At 42.2% G+C, this 23,055-nt stretch overlaps 1 protein-coding gene across 2 annotated transcripts in view; it reads right to left on the bottom strand.

The window, feature by feature from the left end:
* OVA2 (tRNA synthetase class I (I, L, M and V) family protein) overlaps window positions 1–23,055 on the bottom strand; it is an 89,429-nt gene that overhangs the window by 25,722 nt on the left and 40,652 nt on the right. The window contains exons 11-20 of one of the 2 annotated variants that reach the window (XM_087689725.1): window positions 16,194–16,480; window positions 14,787–14,923; window positions 3,429–3,576; window positions 3,145–3,276; window positions 2,712–2,840; window positions 2,501–2,628; window positions 2,198–2,362; window positions 482–610; window positions 329–402; window positions 3–252 (exon numbers count right to left, since the gene is read on the bottom strand). In XM_087689725.1, coding sequence (XP_087545851.1) covers window positions 3–252; window positions 329–402; window positions 482–610; window positions 2,198–2,362; window positions 2,501–2,628; window positions 2,712–2,840; window positions 3,145–3,276; window positions 3,429–3,576; window positions 14,787–14,923; window positions 16,194–16,480 — 1,579 coding nt within the window. The remainder of the gene's footprint in view (window positions 1–2; window positions 253–328; window positions 403–481; window positions 611–2,197; window positions 2,363–2,500; window positions 2,629–2,711; window positions 2,841–3,144; window positions 3,277–3,428; window positions 3,577–14,786; window positions 14,924–16,193; window positions 16,481–23,055) is intronic. The other variant, XM_087689726.1, reaches the window with a different exon arrangement.

Genomic DNA, 23,055 nt, shown 5'->3' with positions numbered 1-23,055 from the left:
ACCTGAAGAAGAGTTTTCCAGAAGTAGACATCCTCAGGTACCATTGACTTCCAGCTTGTCTCTACTTCAGGCCACCCTGCTTCAAAAACATTATCTATCTTTGATCCAGCCTTAGTGAAAACCTCAAAAGGTAAATGTTGCCATGCATCCTCTGCCAAATGTGGTAAAACTGGAGCAATTGCACGGACTAGACACAACAAGTGGGCGGCAAGTACGGTTTGGCAACTCTGTCTCGTAAAGCTTTTTTTTCCACTGCAGATAAAACAGTATATGATACATCATGATAAAGGTATATGCCTCTGAAAGGTCATAAGTAAAGCATATGTACCCCACATAAAGCCGATCTTTTGCTGCATCAAAATAGAAGTTTGAAAGATCCACCACAGCAAACCGTTGAACTAACTGCCAGGCATTTAACATGTTAACAGACAATTGTTTATCAAGAGCTAGTGTTTAAAACGAGAATTGACAGTGCCATTACCTGATAAAACTTGTAAAACTGGTAGCAATCAAAGCTATCCTTAATCCCTTCCATCACAACTCCAAGCTGGAACAATGCATACTTATCAATCATAGGAAGACTTTCATAGGCCAGGGTATCCTCTTCTGGCTGGAAAAAACGAAAAATGGAATGATACCATCATGATCAAAGTCAGCAAAGAGTTGTCACATGTAAAATCTTGTGGTCAATACCACTTTAATGACTCAAGGGCTTGTTCTATGTTCTGCAAGCTGCAACAGTTAGAAAGAAACAATTAATGACCACATCACACAGAACTCTAGCACTTGCAGCAACATTTTCAGCTTCTGTCTAAGGATGGCCATTCATTAGTATGTATTTCTGACAAAAATACAGGCATCAATCAGAAAAAGCAGTATAGCAAAGGTTGATTCTGCAGCTGTATGCATGCATTTCTGAATGCATAAGCCACAGTCATAGTACTGAAGTTATCACTCCAAACCATCTAGAGGCTTTGGAAACCTAGCCATACTTATGAAATTTCAGGATAGCATTGTTCAACTTTGAAATAATGCTGCAGCGAGCTGAAGTCCACAGAAATTTATCCCTTCCACCAACACGGCCCAAGAGCCAATGTTAATGAAGAGACATCGCACATGAATGTTTCAAATTATTCCAGGTCAAAGCAGCCAAGAACAGTCTCTTATGCATTCACAAATTAAGTCTTACTGATGTCTCTCTCCATTCCATCTAAGACTGAACTATTTTTAGCAATAATCGTGGCTTCTCTCTGTCTTAGATGCTGTGTTTGGAGGTCTGTCTATCACAGTCCCCCCATTACTCCATCAAAACTGATATTTTCCTTTTATATCCATGGCACTAACAACCACCTTTGATGGATAGTTCCCTTACCTATTCAACAAGTAGAAACAAATCATAACCTACTAACTTGTACAACTTTGTTACTTGTGGAACAAGAATGCAGTATATTGAATGTGGTAGGATTTCCGAGAGTGATACATGTACACGCAGCTAAATGAAAAGTGGATGGGAAATGGAAGAAGAGAGAGAGGCAGAGGGGGCAGGGATTTAGCAAAGGATGCAAGTGCACACCAGACCTATAATACCTCTTACTGCTGCTCATCACTTCCATGACTCCGTCGGTCAAAATCTGGCCCTCTGCATGTTTCTCGGGTCTGGTGTGCACTTGCATCCTTTGCTAAATCCCTGCCCCCTCTGCCTCTCTCTCTTCTTCCATTTCCATCAAAACTGATATTTTCCTTTTATATCCATGGCACTAACAACCACCTTTGATGGATAGTTCCCTTACCTATTCAACAAGTAGAAACAAATCATAACCTACTAACTTGTACAACTTTGTTACTTGTGGAACAAGAATGCAGTATATTGAATGTGGTAGGATTTCCAAGAGTGATCATGTACACGCAGCCAAATGAAAAGTGGATGGGAAATGGAAGAAGAGAGAGAGGCAGAGGGGGCAGGGATTTAGCAAAGGATGCAAGTGCACACCAGACCCGAGAAACATGCAGAGGGCCAGATTTTGACCGACGGAGTCATGGAAGTGATGAGCAGCAGTAAGAGGTATTATAGTACAAAGAACTCTAAAACAATTAATCAGAAACATTTATTATATTACTGAACATCCAATCAATTAGCAATGCTGAACTGACCTCTATTGAGTGAAATTCATACAGAAGAAAAAAGAAAGAAACATACACAGAAGTCGTGAAGATTTGATAGAAGATAGCGTAAAGTCATCCTTAATTTCCGGTATATGTCTGACATTTGCTTCAAAATTTGTTCACCAATCAACACATCTCCAGTGTAATCTACACTTGCAACCCATAAGCGTAGTACATCTGCCCCATAACCAGGGGATTCCTGTATAAAATACAAGAAAAATGAAAAAGGGCCCTTGAAACCACAGACACTACACCCCCCCGCCCAATAATAAAAAAGGACCCCTGAAACCACAGACACTACAACCCTCCCCCCATAAAACCCAAAACGAACAACCACCTTTTGATTTTTCCCCCCTTCAATGACTAACTGGGGATCAACAACATTTCCAAGAGATTTGCTCATCTTCGATCCCTTCTCATCCAGAACAAATCCATGAGTCAAAACTTTCTTGTAAGGTGCAGTGCCTGTGAAATAACAGAGAGCAGTTTGGTGCATCTACAATACAAACTGGGATATTTCCTTCAAGCACAAATAGGTAGACAACAACCTTGGATTGCCACGCTTGTGAGCAGTGAGCTTTGAAACCAGCCACGATGCTGATCACTACCTTCCAAGTACAAGTCTGCAGGACATTCTAAATCTTTTCTTGTACCCAATACAGCAGCCCAAGACGAGCCTGCCAGGAACACCAAAAACTAATGATAACGTCAAATTTGTTGAATCCTAATCAAAGAACAAGTGTTGTGAGCTCAAAATGTGTGAGCTATAAGAAGATAGGGCATATGCAATGAGAAACACAACACAGTTGAACAGGCAATCTATCATAGTTGACAGATCAACATACTTCTCATGGTGAAACCACCGCATTAATTCATTAGTGTACAAAGGGGATACTTTGATGTGAGAACATAACAATTAGCACAAAGAATCTTGGAACCAAGAAATATGTAAAACTGCAGCTCACATGTGGAATTACATACCAGAATCAAACCATACATCCATTGTATCAGTGCCCTTGATATAATTCAATGCATCCTTTTGATATTCTTCTGGTAAAAGGTCTTTCACATCCATGTACCACCACGCATCACTTCCCTTGTTTTTTATGATTGCTGGCCAACATGATAAATTCAAACACTGATGAGAACTGCTGAGAGGGGTTTAACTATGGAGTTTACCATGATTCTTAGAGCACATGACATCAAGAACTCTCACAACTCGTGACACTTCATAGAGCAAAAAGGACATCACTGACACTTCTTACATTGAATATATTTTATGGTTTGCTGGTTCATAAGAGGTTCTCCCGTCTCCACATGATAGAACACTGGGATAGGTACACCCCAGGTCCTCTGCCTTGATATACACCAGTCCGACCGTCCAGTTATCATAGATGTTATTCGATTTTCACACTGCAAGCCCATCAACCCACTCCTATTAAACCACTCAGCCCTCCAGAACCACTCTTTTCCTCACTTAGACAGAGAGGGAAAGAAGATTCAGTACTCTCTTCTTCTGAACTAGACAAGAATTTCATTAGTTCACAATAAGGCACTAAACTCAACTAAGGAGAAAACAGATTTAGCTTTATCCATTGCTTCTTGTACAGGATTCACACAAGAAATAAGGCAGCCGAGTACACACACACACCATATTCAAAAATCACCACCTCACTCTCAAGTTCTATCTTTTCCTATTAGACAATAATGAATGTAGTGTGCAGCTTCATTTGTCCATCTTTTCCACCAAACAGGTCTTCTGTTGGAGTTGCAATGCAATACGAGAGTCAGTGGTTTCCACATCACCAGGCAGCTTAAGTGTTATACACTAGATCTACCATCAGAGTTTGTAGGTTGATTGCTTCTGGCTCTATGAGTCTATGACTATCCCTGACTATCTACACATCCTCATATTATGCCTTGAAATATGTCTCTAAGAGTTGAGACAGAGAAAGTCATATCAACACCAAGTTTTCATCCACAGCATTTCCCAAAAAACTTTGTACCCCCGAGGGTAAGAACTGTCCTGCACAAAGTTGGGAGATGGGACCTTCCTGTAGGTTATTGTATTGCACTGATTTTGCTTCCAAGGTCGTTCAACTTCAACTTGAATAATTGATGAGCACTCCCAGCTTTCACAATAGTGCATGAACCACTCTTGTGCGGATGAAAATTAATAAGTTCTTGAGTAGGTCAAAGTGTTCAAAGGTGTAATGATGTTATGAAATAAGCAATGATTGTATTTTCCAAGTTTCAAGGAAAAGGATCTCTCCCTAGGATCCTTCTAGTAAACAAAAGAGCTACAAAAATACTGCTTAATTTCCTATTCCCAAAGCAGCTATATACTAATGATCTCCTCTCTCTCTCTCACTTGTATAGTGCTCTATCTTTAAGGACTGGAAAGTGCAAGCAAGAGTCATGAAGAGTAAAGACACGCCCTTCATCGGACATGGAGAAAACATTTTTAAAGCTTTCCACAGACCTTCTAAGCTGGGGGCAGTTCAAATTATCCCTAAGCAAGGAAAAACAGGAGGCAAATGGGCCAATGTGAATTGAGTGCCTGACACCCAAACGTCTAAGAAGTATGAGTAAGACAAACAAGGTCACCTTTCAAGGGATGACATTATCTTAGCATCTAAATGCTAACAACGTACAGTTTAGGCACCTCCTGTCCTGACACTAGATTCTGAACCTTGCCCCAAGATGAGCAAGGATTGAAGAAAGGTAAGACAAGTGCATCTAGTTAAAGAAAGCATTGCACCAAAAACACTCACGTGGCTTCACCTATTCATGCCAAGAATTTGTCATGCAAAGCAGAAGCATGTAGAGATCTATAAAGCATCCCTATACTCATCAATTAATTGACAAGAATCTAAAGCTCTCCACCAAGTGAGGACAGTCCACCTTTGGAATGACTAGCAATTCATCATATATTCCATTAGGCTTGTCTGGGTCAAACCCTTTCTCCATTGCTCCTTGAACTGTGGAGGTACCAGCTCTAAGTCACCACGGAGACCCTTGGTTTTGAACGGTAACCTTATATTATCTTCTGAAGGGCCAAATCTGAGCAGACTTTACATTTTACTAGCTTAAGAAGGGTACTTTGGAAGTTTTTAAAAGTAACTCTTATGTTGAAGAGTGGAGTTTTTCACACCCTTCTCTGAAGGACAAAATCCCTTGAGAAGGGTTCTGCAATCTTCAAAACCAAGGCCAGAGCATACATTTTGTGGATCTCGATCTCCTCCTGACCATCATCTTCCTTTGTCTCTTCTTAGAGCTTAACCTGTCTCTTTGCACTCTCGAGTCTAAGCTCCATTTGGTGCATTTTCAACTTCTATGACAAGAGCTTCTACTCATCCGGTTGGTGCTCCTATACTAGGAACTTCACTCCTGCAAAATTTCCCCTTATCCATACCTTCTGGAAAGTATATTAGTGCTTTGTTTCCAATAATTCCACTCATGCACAACGCCCTTACATCCAGCCCAAAACAGCCATACCACATTAAATCCCCACCCATCATCAAGCTGCCCCTTACCCTTGTTGAGCTAAAATATGCATTACTTGCTGATTAGCCTCTTAAACAACCCCAAAACACACTAAAAATGCTCTTTTAGAGTAAAACCCTAAAACGGGGAGCAGTTCGAGAGAGTTCAGTGGTAACCCTAAACGGGGAGCGGTTCGAGAGAGTTTAGTGGAAACCCTAATTTTAGGGGCGCCCTTCCACATCTATAAATAGACAGGCTGCCCCCATTCAGCAATCATCCTTGTTTGCAGGTTACACCAGCCCACACACCCTCTGCTGCTGTTGGCGCCCAGTTTCCAGCCTGCAGCCCGCCTCCATCTGCTGTCCAGCCATCATCAATTGCAGCCACATCATCTTCAGCCTGTCCATTGCTGTAAGCGACAGCCCTCAGCTGCTGGCGATTGCTCCAGACTGTCCCAGACTGCTGTTCAGCCTGTTGTCCATCATCTCCAGGGTCAGCCAGCCTGCGTTTTCAGCATTGCAAGCCCTGACACTCTCAGACACTGTTTCAGCCTGCTGTTTACAGCAGACTGTGCACAGTTTCCAGCCCCCGATCAGCGGTACATTGCTGCGTTTACCAGTTTCCAGCCTCTAGACTGCTGTATTTTGGTGACCAGCCCACTGCCATTCACTATTCAGCACTCCTACACTCCGATTGGTGGACACAGACTTGGGATCCGTCTTTGGTGAACATCATACTCCGACATTGCTCTACCCTTTTTTCGCACTCTTAGAGTCGAGCCCATAGGATTTTTGTCTCTACATTTTAAGTCTTCCGCTCCATTTACTCACACACACATACACATTTGCATCTTTGCACTTGTTCCTTCAGTTAACTTTTCATTTTTGTTTTGTTTTGTTTTTTGGAGCAACTCACTACTGACCTCTATGATTGCAGACTTTGATCTCCTTTGCAAGTTTTGTTTTTAGTGTAGGGCTAACATGCAGGTTTGCCTAGTCCTACCTGGGCTGGAGACTTGGGATGTGCGTGTTCCTTCATGGTTTCATCATTCCTGGAGTTTTGCTCTTCTACCAGCATGGAGGCTTCCCCTCCCAAGGCGGATTGTGCAACATCTCTCTCGATGCTATCATGGCGGTGACTTCTACCTAGCTCTTCCAACTGGGATGCTTCCTCCTCCTCTTCATTCCTTATGGTTCTCGGCACCACACAAAGACCGACATCAAGCTCCTCTTCCTTCTTCGACATCTACATCCAGGTTGAGAGGGGGTTCCTACCCTTCTTGGTATTCTACAGGCTTCAGCACTTTTTCTTCGACCTCTTCTTCCCCCTATTGTACCTTACCCTTTGCATTGCATGATTTCATCATCTTTGTATTAGGGCGCTTGGGCAAGTGAACAATTTCCCCATGAGGGACACTGTCCAAGTGGCACCTGCTGCATGAGCATTCTTCAGCATGTAGCATACTTTGCAACTCATTGTGCAGAGCACCACTTGAGCAAATCCTAAGTTGTTTCCACCGGCGGCTGTTGTTACCACACCACCATCCTTCTTCATCACATGGATACCTCATCACCTACTTTTTCTCGTCATCGACACCCTGAGTGGATGGGTTTGTTTGTATTGTTTTGTGATGTGTTCGGTGTACCCTCCCTACTTCCGTATTCTGGGTCACTATTCCTCAATCAGCCGCATCCCATAAAATTTACCACACTTATTCCAAAAAAAAAAAAAAAAAAAAAAACACACACACACACAAGTTCCATGTAGTTCCATCTGCCTTTGTAGGGCTTGGTAGGCCACTGGGCAGCCGACATGCACCCTTTGTCCGATGCCCTGTCCTCTCTGGGGTGACTACTTGGGTTCCCTTAGTAAAATAACCATCGTCTCTATAGTCATGGTAGGCCACTGCGCAGCCGATGTGCACCCTTTGTCCGATGCCTTGGCTGCTTTGGGGTGGGACGCCTTGGGGTACATCAGTATCACAATGGCTGGCCTAACATTTCGGCTCAGTTTTGAGCTTGAGAGGGAGTGTTGAGCTAAAATATGCATTACTTTTGCTGATTAGCCTCTTAAACAACCCCAAAACACACTAAAAATGCTCTTTTAGAGTAAAACCCTAAAACGGGGAGCGGTTCGAGAGAGTTCAGTGGTAACCCTAAACGGGGAGCGGTTCGAGAGAGTTTAGTGGAAACCCTAATTTTAGGGGCGCCCTTCCACATCTATAAATAGACAGGCTGCCCCCATTCAGCAATCATCCTTGTTTGCAGGTTACACCAGCCCACACACCCTCTGCTGCTGTTGGCGCCCAGTTTCCAGCCTGCAGCCCGCCTCCATCTGCTGTCCAGCCATCATCAATTGCAGCCACATCATCTTCAGCCTGTCCATTGCTGTAAGCGACAGCCCTCAGCTGCTGGCGACTGCTCCAGACTGTCCTAGACTGCTGTTCAGCCTGTTGTCCATCATCTCCAGGGTCAGCCAGCTTGCGTTTTCAGCATTGCAAGCCCTGACACTCTCAGACACTGTTTCAGCCTGCTGTTTACAGTAGACTGTGCATGGTTTCCAGCCCCCGATCAGCGATACACTGCTGCATTTACCAATTTTCAGCCTCTAGACTGCTGTATTTTGATGACCAGCCTGCTGCCATTCACTATTCAGCACTCCTACACTCCGACTAGTGGACACAAACTTGGGATCCGTCTTCGGTGGACGTCACACTGTACACTCTTACATTCATTTACAGCATTCATTCACTTCAGAGTTGTGTTCTCTCTCTCCCTTCTTCTCTTCGTGTTTGAGTTTTAAGTTTTGCATTTAGGGTTTGAGTTTTGCCCTCTGTGTCTGTGTCTATGTCTTTGTGTTTCTGTCGTAGTCGTAGACTCTATGTATCCTCAGTGCAAACCCTAGCGGTCTTCTTAACAACCCTTACTTACCTAGAAGAGCTAACCAACTACGAAATCCTCTTTTGCCCAATCAATGCTCTAGAGTGGCCAACCAAGTATACCCTACTCTCATGAGCTATCCTCGCATCAACAGCCATCAAAATAAAGCCCCATTGAAAATGCAACATATAGACCAACTCTTAAGCGAGTATAGTTAAGACTCAAATTGCATATAGTTAAGGCTTGAACTGCATCTCAATCTACTATAATTTTCTAACCTAAATTGCATGTGTCGTTGAGTGTGCCATCACTAAGATACTTGGTCTTAAAGACCTACGTGAGTCCAATAACTTGCTAATGAGCAAGCCAAGGCACAAGGTACCAAGTGTCATTCTACTCAATGGACTCCAACTCCTGATCTGTGGCCTTCCACCAATGATTAGACTGTAATGCCTCCTTTACCAATGTCAACTCCATGTCCTGCATGGCATAGATCATCAAACCATAGTGGAGTATGCATGATTCCTCTAAGATCACTATGGGCAAGGCTGCCACTCCTTGAGAAGCCCCTCAATCCCTACATCATGGAGTGTCTCATGAGCCCAACAAGGAGACTGATACTCCCCTCATCACTCTACTTCTACCAAAGCCTCTGGAATATCCACAAGTGGGGAATCCAATGGAGAAGCAATCTCCTTATCTATAGGTGGTGCCCCAAGCTGCATAGGCTCCACAGGCACTGGCTCCAGTGCCCAATTGTCACCATGATCTCCAAAAATAGGGTGCTCCTCACACCCCTTTGAAATTGGAAACTCAACAAACCACACATCTCGGCTCATATAGACATCTCATGAGATGGGATCATAAAGCTTGTATCCCTTTGACTAGAGCTATATCCAACAAACACAGGTTTCTTGGATGCAGCCTAAAACTTATCTCTTTGCTTCTTTGGGATGTGAACATCAGCATCACACCTACATACTTTGAAATAAGAAACATCCATTTCTAGTCCAAAATATGACAAAAAGAGAGGCACCAACAACAACGGATGTGGGTGACCAATTTAGGATACAACTTGTGGTAGCCACTACTTCGGCCCATAGACACTGATCTATCTATTGATGCTCCATCGTAGTTCAAGCCATCTCGATCACACTCTTGTTCTTCCACTCCAATATGCCATTCTCTTGAAGAGTACTAGTGCTTGGAAACTCTTGATGAATCCCTCGATCCGCACAGAATCAAGCTTATTCATCAGAGACAAACTCTCTACCGTTGCAAATCTCATTTTCTTAAGCTTCCGCCCCGTATAATTCTCTTCAACATAAAGTGAGAGAAGGCTTCTAAATTTAATGCCAAAAAGTAAGCCCATGTCATCTTGCTGTAATAATCCACAATTAATATAAAGCAAGGACTCCCCTTAAGGGACTCCATCCGCATGGGTTCACACAAGTCTATAAAAACACACTCTAAGAGCACCTTTGCTCGTCTTGAAGCCTTGCTGTGAAAGATGCTCAAGGCGGATAGCTAGTCACGAGCTGTGTTGCAAAGGTGCTCATGGTTGAGGTAGCCAAACCAAACATGCCACAAATGGATCTAAAACTATAAGAGAAATGTAATGTTTTCCTCATACCCTTGACACCGCACTTGCTTTCTTATCTAGTCTTGCCATTAAAAATTCTGAAGAAATCTGTATCAAACTCAACCCTAAGGCTGAGTCCACAAATCTTCCTGACAGAAAGAATATGATAATCCAAGCCTAGATGAGTATGTCCATGCCCATCTGGAAAAAGTTGCATATCAACTTTGCCTTATATCAAAAGTGAGAACTATCGCCATTTAGGATGTACCCATGTGTTGGATATATATGGACAATGCCATCTAGAGAAAAGGTCATGAGACAAAAAGCACCATTGTCTACAATAATCCACTCTCCAGACTATGAGGCCATCAACACCACATTAGACAGATCCTATATAAAGGGCTCAATCACTTCTAGATGTAGAAAGGTCGTTGATGAAGGAGCAACCACAGTTCCTAAGCATAGTTGCCGAGAAACGTGTTTCCCACACGTAGAAAATGTGACAATATCCATATGTTTTTGATTGTAGGAAACATCTGAATTCAAAAATTGATCCTTGAAGATTACAGTTGGGCTCAATTTTGCATGTTGGATCAAATCATCTTTTTTAACTTATTAAAAGCTAGCCTACAAAGGTATGGATTTGACATTTAAACATGTTCAATAGCAGTTATCATGATTCATGTGACATGTCACATGGTACACAAATTCATTGTCCTATAGAGAGATGAATTGTTATTTTGACAATGATTGCAATTTGTATGTTTCAATAGTTTTTTGACTATGGCGTTATGCTTTTTTTATATTCATGAAATCTCAAGAATGAATCATGGAATACGATGTATCACATATGTAAGTTGTTAGTCTATTGATTGTTCGCTTAGATTATCATGCACTTTCTCTTTGCTTTTTTTATGCCTATCATCACATATCTTATGGCACTGTGGTCTTATTTGACCCTATTGCCTGCAATAATGACAAGTGACATAGGACTTAGGAGCAAGGGACTTACTACATGATTGTCCATCTACAATGTTGAATTGTGTACAATGTGTTTTATTGTGGCCCATGGAATTGAAGTATATTTACATGTATTAAAATATTTTGTAATTTTCATCTCAAATGAAACCCCTTACATTGTAGAAAACTCATATGAACCTTTGAAACCTGTTTTATACCTCTTGTTTCTAAAATCCTTGGCAACTATGCTCTTGAGTCCTTTGTAGTCTTCTTCTCCTTCTTCTTATGTCCTTCTTATCCTTGTAAAGTTAATCTTTCCAATGACATGTCTTACCACATATGTGGCAAGTAGGCTCCTTATTCTTGTTGTTCTTATCATCCTTCTTCTTCTCCTTCACCATCTTTTGGAAAGTCAATCTGTAAGAGCCTTAGATTTCATAGAAATAATACCCTTCAATTGCTCCTCTTGGTCAAAGACCATAGAAACAAGCTCCTTCCACTTAAGGGTCTCTATTCAGCTTGAAGCAATTAAGGCAAAATAGAATGCATTGAATCTAGGGGGCAACTACAACAGCAAAGTAATCGTCGCATCCTCAAAGGTTATCACCTTGCCTACATTTAGAACTTGCATCAATAACTATCAAAGCTTGTTCACATGCTCATGCATAGAAGCGGACTTGTTTGGGTTCACGGTTCGCATCTACACGTCCAACAATACCCTCTTCATGAAAGTCATCCTATTATAGAGCTCGTCTAACTCCAACCATATCTCAGAAGCATTGGTCAACGGCTTGATATGTGTAATCATGGCTGGTGTGCAAGAGAGAAAGAGGAATGAGCAAATACAAGCACTCACCTTATCCCAATGTGTCTGTCTATTTTCTTGTCCAGAAAGTATAGAAGAATCTTTCATCTTGCAAGATGATCAATAGGCTTGGTCACAAGCTCCGCCAAATCATAAGACTCCAAGATGGCAAGCATCATCACTAGCCAAACATAGTAGTTCTCTCCATTTAGCTTTTGATCTCATGGACACAAAACAAAAATGAATGTGACCCGGGGCAGGCCTGCCTAAATAGACAAAAAAAAATTAAAATTAAAATATGATCAGATCAGCCAGTAAAAACTGGCCGGCTCCAACAATATGATCAGGTGAATGCTGCATTGCCTGCACAGGCTTCCATCTGGCACCTGCTTGCTGTCCAACCACTGTTGCACATTATCCTGCCTGCCCGAAACCCTGCCTATACCTTGCAACTGCAAAAAACTCCTGGCCGACCTGCTCCTATGCACGGTACAGCTCCAAACTGCCCTAAACTGTCTTGAATATGTATGTGCCCATCCTAGAGGTGACCAAATCTCTTACACATGCAAGGGGTAATGTAAAGTGTAATGCTCAAACAGAATGCAATGCACAATCCAATGGTACCACTTGAGCAATGTCCTCATAGGGAAAATGTTCACTTGCCCAAGAGCCATTTTACATCTCACCCCATTATTTCAATGTCGAAGCAAAAAGGAGGAGCACCCAATGAAGAAGAGCAAAGTTCATGTCCAACTGAAAACCTATGAAACGAAGGGCATCCACAGTACCCTCAAGGAAGGTTGTAACATGGCCTTGAGAAAAGAAGCCTTCATGTTGGTCCAAGAGTGTAATGTCCAACCAAAGAGAAGCAACTAATATAGGAGTACCAAGCTATCCAAGTATCTCCTCAATCAAATTGGAAAGCCCCTGCAGGTGTTAACACCAAACTGAAACACAAGCAATAAGCACAAATACTAAATGAGACCATAGGATACACATGCCTCTACTTCAGTCTTCAATGAAGATGCCTTAGGTGCTTTTAGTTGTTTGTTTGTTCAATGATTCCCACTACCAAAAGGAAGGCACACTAAAGATATAGGAAAATATAAGAAGGAATGTGTATCAAAAGAGTAAATACAAGCTAGAGTGTACCCTGCTGGAATTTAAAGACATCCAAAAATAAAAGAAGAACCCTGCAAGAATATAAAGATATGCAAGTGGGAAGAATGGTGGTGTCTCAATCAATGATGTCACAGACCTCTCAACCAAGTGAAGCATGATGCTCCATGAACCTCACAACAGAAGGATCTCTTGGGAAAGTGGACTCAACTGCTTCTGGCTGTGCACTAGATGTAGATGGCAACTCAAAAGAAGCAAAGCTGAGAAAACTAGCCAATGATAATAAACTAACTTTATGGCTAACTATGTGGCTTAACAATAGGACAGAATACATATAATAATGTTTAAACAAAAACTTGGGTGTGCGCTTTCTATTGTAAAAAGTGTATGTGTGTTTGGATGATGTCGGCTGATTTAGTAGATGCAGAGATTCTGTGTTAGGAGTAATGTGAGAAAAGGGAAAGAAACAAAGGTAATTAATAAACATCTTAAAACCTACAAACCCAAACAAGAGTCCCCCAAGCAGTGTCCTTGACAAGGGGACACGGTAGAGTATGTCAGGCAGGAGAATGGCTGTCAGGGGGCTTCACCCATCCTTGTATCCTATAGCACACCTGTTAGAGACAGCATCTTTGCATTTTGAGGAGTCAGGAAGCTGTCCCCTGTTTCTATGGGTAGGATAAAAGTTCTCTACAAGTGACATTATTTCTTTTTTATTTGTGAAGATAATTGAATTAAGTAGTAAATATCAGGTCAGCAAAGAAAAAATGAAAGTCTACCAAGACATTATTTCTATCCAAATTTGGCAACAGTTCTCTTCTTTTTTGCCATGTTCTTTTTTACTCCTATCCTTCTGTTCATCAATGCCTGCCTTCCATGGAACCATTTCTCAGTAACAACGTGTGCTTTTTAGTAACACCGCCCCTTTCCCTTACTTTGGCAACAAATTCCTTGACACATTAATATGTTTTCCTCATTCATCCTTTAGCATCAAAGTCAATGACAAAACACATGCAAATAAATCCACTCAAGCCCAATCTGAAGATGCCCCAATGCTTCAATACGATCCAAGGCAAAGATCTATCAGCTCAAAGCCATGCAATTTCCCTCAAGCAAAAGAATCGTGCAATCAAGCAGCCTAGTTACCCTCATGACAATAATCTGAGAGAGGGATACCACCATACACATATCTTTCATCTTAACAGACCCATGTCTACATCAAAACTATTGATTAGCAGTTGTTCCCTGAAATCGCTTCAGCCATGAGGAGTATCCAAGAAAGGTCATAGCTGGAAGCAACTCAAATTACACATTCCAACTAATACAAATTCACCAAGTTTAGTAAGCACTATCAAGCCAATCCAAGTCTCCTAAACTTTAAAGATCCCCTTAAAATTTAGACATCCCCAAACCTGGTTATCACATGAAAGCTTTTTGAAGAGAGTACCAGAATGCTAATGCTTGACTAAGAATTGGTGTTTTGGTACTACTCGTTTGCGTTTCAATTCCAAAATGTTTTAATGTTACCACTTTGCAAATATCAATCTAGGTAGTTTGTTCATAAGGAACAGATGTCTCAGTTAAGGCACACATAAAGGAACCACTTTGAAAGTTGTATGTACAAAAGAACCCTTACATGGAAATTCTCTTCTTTCATCTATCTTAACATTTGATAATCTAACAAACTGTAACATCTATCTGCAAAGTCTTTTCAAACCATCAAAACTGTTTAGTATAGTGGCTTCCAGTACTTTGTGAAATAAAAGAAAAAATAACCACCTCAGAGACCAACCTGAGGAGGAAACCACTGCACAGAAGCCACAGCCCTAAGAGCCTCTTTCTTGAAGCCTTCCACAGAAGCAAACCATTGCTTTGTTGCCCTAAAGATAGTGGGTTTCTTTGTTCTCCAGTCATATGGATATTTATGCACTGCACATGACATGCTTCTGCTTATAACCTTGAAGGCTAACAGATGAAGCAAGAAAAGCCATGAAAACCATAGAAAATAAAAGAGAATGGGTGTAGCTCCATTGGTAGGTTGAACAGAGTGTAACCAGCAGGACTTGAGTTGAATTCCTTAATTTGCACAGTCATCAAGAAATAGGAATAGAAAGGAAATTTTGAAACCAGTCCATGAGTTGATAACCCAGTGGCATATTGTTGGATAACATAAGGATGAGGAAAAATATTAAAAACATAAAAGTGTGTGTCTGCACACTTTGCAAAGAGCTACAACTGCAATGTTTCATACATATTCTAGATTATGTTTATTCTGTTGGCCTCTTTGGACAGGCAAAAACAACAGAACCACTTTTTTTTCTGGTTGATACCTTTGCAAACATAATGACTTACACGATGGGTCATCTTTTTACATTCTTTTGAAACTCTTGTTCCCATGCATTTTCCCCCCACATTCTACCCCTCCACAAGCATAAAATGCTAACTTGCAACCGTGTGGCACCCTAACTCTGGGATGACACAAATGCCTGTACAAGACAGGTCCCTCAAACCTCAGGTCAGAGGATAATTACCAGTTTTTTCTAAAGAAAAGATAGTTACTCAGATTGCTTTTCAGGTTTAGTACCAGGAGAACAGTTTATAACCTTGTACACTTAGCACTTATTGTTGTTGTTTCTTCTTTCCATAAAAAGCCATTCCCTCCAACAATTGTAATCACTTAGCTAGTTTCATACATCTCTCCCATTCTCACAAAAATGGAGACGCGTGAGATTTTGCAGTGTCTGTGAACTCGTGAACTCCCCTACTTTCATCTTGTCTATGCTCGTTTGCAACATCTTATCAAAAGGCGTACACTTGTTGAAGTGTCCCATTGGTCTTTGAAAGACGACAGAAACTTTCTTTCATTCCTCTTTCGAGCTAGAGCTGCAATGCCACACTACAGCCTGATGCTGCAGGGCATAAATGATTGGAATGGGTTATGTCCCACTAAGACACACCTAAATTTGAAGAGAGCACCGCTCGTTATGATCATCACCTTTAGGGCTGCCACAGAAGTGGTGCTTGAGATCAACCAGCCTGAAAGAGATGTCTATTTCCTAAGCTTATTTCAATTCATGCAGGAACTTTCTACTGATTTCTTTTGCATTAGTGATGTTAATAAGAAGAGTTTTGGAACAGAATTTTATTATCCAAGGAGAAAAGGTCACTACTTAACAAACTTCTGACTTAAAAAGCCTACCGTAAGCTTCCTCCATGAGGAGGGCCGAGATCTTGTCAAGTGCCTCCACAACAGCCCTGTTACCCTCACCAAGTACATTAAGGCCCTTAAATTCACCTGCTTCATCAGTAAAATTTCCATCATCGTCCACAGGTGACAGCAAGGGAAGCCCATATTTCTTTCCAGTTTTAAAGTCATCCTCCCCATGACCTGGAGCAGTATGAACAAGTCCTGTTCCTGAATCTGTAGTAATGTAGTCTCCACCAAGGACCACTGGGCAATCTCTTTCAAACAATGGATGAATATACCTGAAATATAGAACAAGTTTCTAAGTGTGATGCATAGCAAGTTATTAACCTTTTCAGTTTCAATACTGCCAAAAAATACTCACATAAGAATCCAACTAAATACACATCGCTTGTTGTTTGCCATTGAGAACAAACAAGCTAAAAACCATAAATTTTAAGCTGACTGTAAGCCTTTGCATTAAGCTGAAATGTATATGGCCCGATTCGGCATATATATCATACATGCAAAACAGAACTTACAAACCTTGCAATTTCAAAGTTTACAAGCTGTTTGTCTGCACTCATTATAGATTTGAGTTTGCAATTTCAAAGTTTACAAGCTGTTTGTCTGCACTCATTATAGATTTGAGTATATACAATCAAAAACAGAGATCATGTTGCGATATGCTTTTAAATTTTGTGAATATTTGAATGCAAGTTGTCTACAATGGGGAAGCCAATGACTGGATCTGAATAGATAGGAACCACTAAATACAATATCAGCAAGGCTGATAAGAGAGGGAAATTGCCCCAGAATGAATAAGGGCAGAAATGGCCAAAGAGCAACGGAGCTAAGGCTGCCAATATTCATGCACACAAATGGACAAGATAAAAAAACATTGGAAGGTCAAGAAAGACACAGCAAAAACAGAATACTAAAACTGAAAAAGAGCTCTTGATGTCCCCATTATCTTAGTGATAGCAGGTCACATGCAGGACACACTGAATGTACCTGCTATCACCCCATTGGAAGTGGCATAAAGGCCAAAGGCCTAAGATTAAAGCGGAACCTCAGAATAGGAGCCCCCAAAAAAATCCCAGAGGGCAAGGAATTCCACCTGCATAGAACTCCTCTAGCCCTAGGCCACCTCTTAGAAGTCTCCAACTCATCTCCTACCTTGTACACACACACATTTTTTAGTGAAACCACTGTTCAATTATCTCAATACATTGATGCACATACACTTCTTCTTCTCATATTGGACAATTTAATATGGTATTGGACCATATTAAATTAGTATACAGATATAGCAATGATCAGTGTAAACATAACGAAAGGCAAAAATATTGAGAAAAGAGAGAATACTTATTCTGGTCAATATCCTTCAGTTTTGCAGCAGTCACATAGGGACTGCTGCAAACGTCTATGAAAGAAGGTAAAAGTATCAATGGTAATGTAACCAAAGACCACACATACATGTTTTTTGCATGGAAATATATCGTATTTATCAATGTACAAAGTGGCTGAGCCCTACAAGAGGGTGCAGCCAAGAAACCTCAAAAGCACTTCACCCTGCACATGTACACACACATATCCTGGGTTAAAGAAGACACGATTGGCATGCAGTAACCAGATGATGATAATTGGCATGAACAGAGATCTAGACAAGAGCTTCAACAACTAAAAGTTCTGGAGTAAAAACCTTTCAAAGGTACCCCCTCTCTCCAAAAGAACAAAGATTAAAGCAATTATCTCCAAGAGGAACAAAACAGCTAGCACCCAAAACTGTCAACTAGATGATCAATACTTCTATAGGTGGTAGCAAGGCTCTTTGAGTCCCAGACCAAGTCAACCAAACATAGCCAATGAAGGCCATGGTCCCAGATTATGGGAAAGATGTTTGAGCAAGGCTGGAGAAGTTTGTGGAGATCTGTTTTGGCTGCATTCACTGCAGCTGAAGGTCAATCTGGAGATTTGGATAGCAGCAAAAGGTGAATTTTGAGTAGCCGATAGCATCTAGGAGCCCTTCCACCATACATGACTGCTGTTTGGACATTTTCTAGGCGAGAAAATCAAAAAGCTCTCTCATCTACTCTCTCTCTCTCTCTCTTTTTTCGTAATCTCTCTCTCTCTCTCTCTCGTAAAAGGTAATTGTATTAATTACGAAAAAAGGTACAAGTTTACATGATTACAAGATACACGAGGGCTCTTAGCCGACGTGTGCAAAATCCCAGCACGAAGCCATGAAAGAGTTACAAAAGTCATGGCAAAGATGCAGAGGAAATTGCCATATGCTAGGGAAGTAAGTCCTCCCGAGGGAGCAAGCCCGAGTAACGAATGAGATCTATCTGCCAATGCAAGAGACCTTTAAGCCTGGCAATGTGTCCGGGTACATTAGAGGCCGAATCAAAAAGAAAGGCATTCCAAGTGGTCCAATTGTGCCAACATCCCCAGAATCTAAAAAAGTGGAATAAGATCTTCATATGCAACTGTGGCGACGTGGGGTATTTTGGTCGCACAAAAACCCAGTAGAAAGGGGTTAGTGAGAACCCCACCACAGCACAACAAACCTGTGACAATAGCGACCAGATATTCCTAGCGAGCGGGCAAGAAATAAATCGATGATGGGCCGATTCCATAGTAGTGGTGCAGAAGAAACAATTGCCGTTCGAGATTCAAAGCTTGGAAAGGGCCAAGGCAAAAGGAAGACCACCAATCATCACCCTCCAAAGAAAGACCTTGCATTTGAAAGGTGTCTTATTCAACCAGCCCTCCATCACAGTTTCCTTCCACCATGACTGAGATTTCCGCAAGCCCCATACCGTATTAGCTTTAACAACCAGCCATTGATGATCTTTAATCAGAAGATGGTACACCTAATTACCTGAGGCCTTTTCCAAACTCAACCAGCTTGCAAGGTCCCAGTCCTGCCAACGGCGATCCACAGCAAGGGCAGGAAAGGGTTGCCTGCTCTAAAGCACCAGCAAAAGCTGTTCCCATAAAGCATGGTATCCACGCGGGATTCTAAAAAGTCTCCTGGTAGTACGAAACGATATGAAGACATTACAACTAGCAAGGGTGGCATCCGCAAGTGAAGTCACACCTAAACGGGCCATGTGGTTAAATTTTGGCCTGAGCTCATGTTTGCCTTCCCATGAAAGTAATCTCGAGACTGCCAACAATTCCAGTTGAAAGGAGTTAGTATGCAAGCGATCCTCCGCTGGATGCCAATGCGCCTTTTGGAGCACTACTTTCCAAAAGCCGACCAAATGAAGTAACAAGGGTGAGGACGGACTGGAAAACCAAGAGTCTGCATTAAGGACATGCCACCAGGAGCTCCGAAGTTGTGTATTACCATGGCGAAGCCCACTGTCCTCAAGAAAATAACGGGCTATAATGGCCCACGGGTGATGATCCACACACATGGTATGAAATAGAGACCAACGAAGTGCCAGCATATGAGTTTCTGCATCTAAAATGGCTCCACCTCCTAGGCATTTGGGGGTACATGTATGTGACCACGAAATCCATGAAATACCAGCATGCAATGAATCCTTCTTCCATAACATGAAACGAATGGGGCGAGTAAGAGCCTTCAAAGTAGTAGGCGTCCATGGCAACAATGGCAAGAAATATGTGAGCATTGGCAACATAATTGTCTGAGCCACTTTGAGGCGAACATAAAAGGGCCATGCTTGCGACTTCCAATACATAAACTTAGCTGCCAATTTCTGGGAAATCCACTCTAGTAGTTGCTTTGGCCGAACATCAACACCCAAAGGATACCCAAGATGCCTGACAATGGAACCACGGGGAACCACCTGACCCTGCCATCCCAATGACTATAAATCAGACTCCGTGCAACTGAGAATGGCTGATTTGAAAGCATTGATACGAAGACCAGAGGCATGACCAAAGAGCGTCCAAACATCTAATGCTTTGCGAATGTTATCCTTGTCCGCACGCAAAATCATAAAGCTATCATCAGCCAAAGATTGGCTAATGAAGGGCTGTCCCAAAGGAAGAGAGAGGCCAGCCAGCTGAGTAGAAGCTGCCATTGAAGATAACATTGAAAGAACCGGATGAGTCGCCAGGGCAAAGAAGAGAGGACTCAAAGGGCAACCCTATCTCACCGAACGTGCAAGGACAAATGGCTCTGTAACACCCCCATTGAGCATAACTCGCGAAGAAGCCGCAGCACTAATGGTATAGATCAATCGGGACATCCGAGTACCAAAACCCATAGTAGACATAAGGTCTGCAAGGAAAGACCAGTCTAAATAGTCAAAAGCCTTTTCCAAATCCAATTGAATCAATACCACTTCTTGACTAGAGTGCCTTGCATAGTCAATAGCCATTTGCACATTTAAAATATTATGCAGAATGTTGCGGCCCTTAACGAAACCATATTGAAGAGGATGCACAATAGTTGGAAGGTGCTTGTGGAGCCAATTCGCCAGCACTTTGGAAAAGATTTTATACACCGAACCCATTAAGGAAAATGGTCTCCAACGTTGCAACATTGACGGCGAAGGAACCTTTGGAAGCAGTTTGATAAGGCCTTCTTTCCATGCAGAAGGCATGAACCCGCTTTCCCAAACCTGCTGAAACATAGCCGCCAAAGGCTTCACCAATTGAGTAGCAGTGCTCTCAAAGAATTCATTGGTGAGACCATCGCAACCGGGACTTTTATTCTTAGGCACGTGTAACAGAACATCCATAACCTCCTCCTCACAAATATCAGCCTCCAAAGTAGTTTGCATATCAAGTGGAACCTGATGGCGGACCAAATCATAGAAGACTGAGCGTGCATGCGTAACCTGGTCAGAAGGCGCCGGAGAAGAACCAAGAAGATCTAGGAAATAATTCTTGCACATATTGACAATGGTCTGCGGATCAGTGACCATTCAACCTTCTGAATCCTGGAGTCTAGTCATATTTTCTCGAGCAGGAGAAACATGCAACGCGCGAAAGAACTTATGAGTCTGACAAGCACTATATTGTAAATTGTCAGTCAAATTGTGCAATTTGGCCTGCTGATAAGATTCCAACTGAAATTCTTTAATAAGATCAGCCAAACGCTGCGCCAGGGACAGCAAAAATTCATCATCTGGGGTGTCCACCAGTAGCGAACGAACCAAAGACAGTAAGTCCTCCGCTGCATATCGACGCCGCCGACAAAGAGAGGCATGATGGATCCCATGCTGCCGAGCAATCCGTTGCACATTAAAGAGCAGTCGTTCAAGGGAAGCCATGCCCTCAGAGGCGAAGTCCAATAAAAATCTCTCAATCAATTGCTACATATAGCCTTGAAAGATTGAATGCTTTAAATAAGACAAGTTGAAACGTAAAGGGAATCTATCCAACAACTGCATAAAAGGTGCAATGGGTTGTGCCAGTATCTCAAGCTAGAGAGGGAAATGGTCCGACAAGGCATATTGCTGCAAGACTTTCATTTCCAGCATCTCAGGAAGAAAATCATCATCCTGCATGATGTACATTTGGTCCAACCGTGACCATGTAGATGCATACTATGCAGAATGGAAAGTAAACCCTATAGAAGAAGGGTGTAGCCAAGACCATAGATCTTGCTTAAGTACCGCCAGAACAAAGGCATTCCACAGCCGACTTTCTGGAGCATCCATCACCGAATGCCCTAAAGTGGACTGTGAAGAGTCAACACACATATTGAAATCCCCCATCAAAAAACCCCTTGTGCCAAGTGACATGGAGCTCTGCAAAGTCTTCCAAAGATCCCGGCGCGATAAAGGGTCATTCGGAGTATAGAGACCTAGCAACCATGAATTCTCTCCTTCAAATAAAATTTCAATTACCATAAAGCGGCCCTGTACATCATTTTTAATAAGAACAAGCTGATATTTCTCATGGACAATCATAAGCACACTAAAATAATACATAGCATGTGTCCCTGCATAAAACAAGCGAAACCCATGACAATCCACAACTTTCCTGCTTCACCATGACTCTTGTGCTCAACCGCACACAAGACATCCCACTGATTCTCATGCAAGACAGTCCACATGGCATGTTGCTTATGGCGAGAACAAATGCCTTGCACATTCCACGTGGCTATCTTCATATATCTTCAAAAAGAAAATCAAGAACGAGGCACCGCTTGCCTCGATTTAACCTTGTCTGCTAGCATGTCAAGGACACCGTCATCCAGATAATCAGCTAACACTGCAAAAGAATTCTGCCGGCCAGCTTTAGAGGTAGATGGGATATCCACTGTCTTGGGGATGGCACAGGGATAACGACGATCCCAGGGTGTAATCACATTACCTCTAGAATCAAACGCCAACTTAGCAGGTGGGCCCTTTGGACTGTTTGTATATACTTTCCTTGTAGACTGATTACGGGGAGCAGAAGGAACCATATTACGCATAGCATGCTGTGAGGAGAACATTTCTTTCCTGCGCATATACGTGTGCATGGAATCCTGTGACACAGTAGGCCCACAATCCGGCAGGCCAACATCCAACTTTTTACCTTTTTTGGGACATGCCTCTAGCCAGTCATTACTACGAGAATCCACACCCAAAACCTGTTGTTTACCTTTATCCAAAACAATAGATGGCTGGGTTTCCACCTGTGACGGAGCATCAAGCACCATGTCATCCACGGGCAGCACAACATGCACATCATCTAAAGACGGTTGCCTCTCTGGGCATTCGGCCATAAAATGCCCCAATTTACTGCATGAAAAGCAGTGTCCTGCAAAGTTGCCCCATTTCAAGCGAAAATGCAAAGGATGCATGCCAAAGCAATTAAGGCGCAGCCATGCAGGCCTCTTCCTGGCAGTGTCCCATAACATACACAGACAGTTTCGATTCATTGCCCTTAGGCTTGGGGG

This window comes from Lygodium microphyllum, chromosome 12, assembly GCF_053477565.2.
Source record: "Lygodium microphyllum isolate KBCC chromosome 12, Lygodium_microphyllum_v1.1.10, whole genome shotgun sequence".
In the NCBI taxonomy this organism is placed as follows: Eukaryota; Viridiplantae; Streptophyta; class Polypodiopsida; order Schizaeales; family Lygodiaceae; genus Lygodium; species Lygodium microphyllum.
Note: the sequence above shows the minus strand (reverse complement) of the source record. Positions and strands in the feature narration are given on the sequence as shown.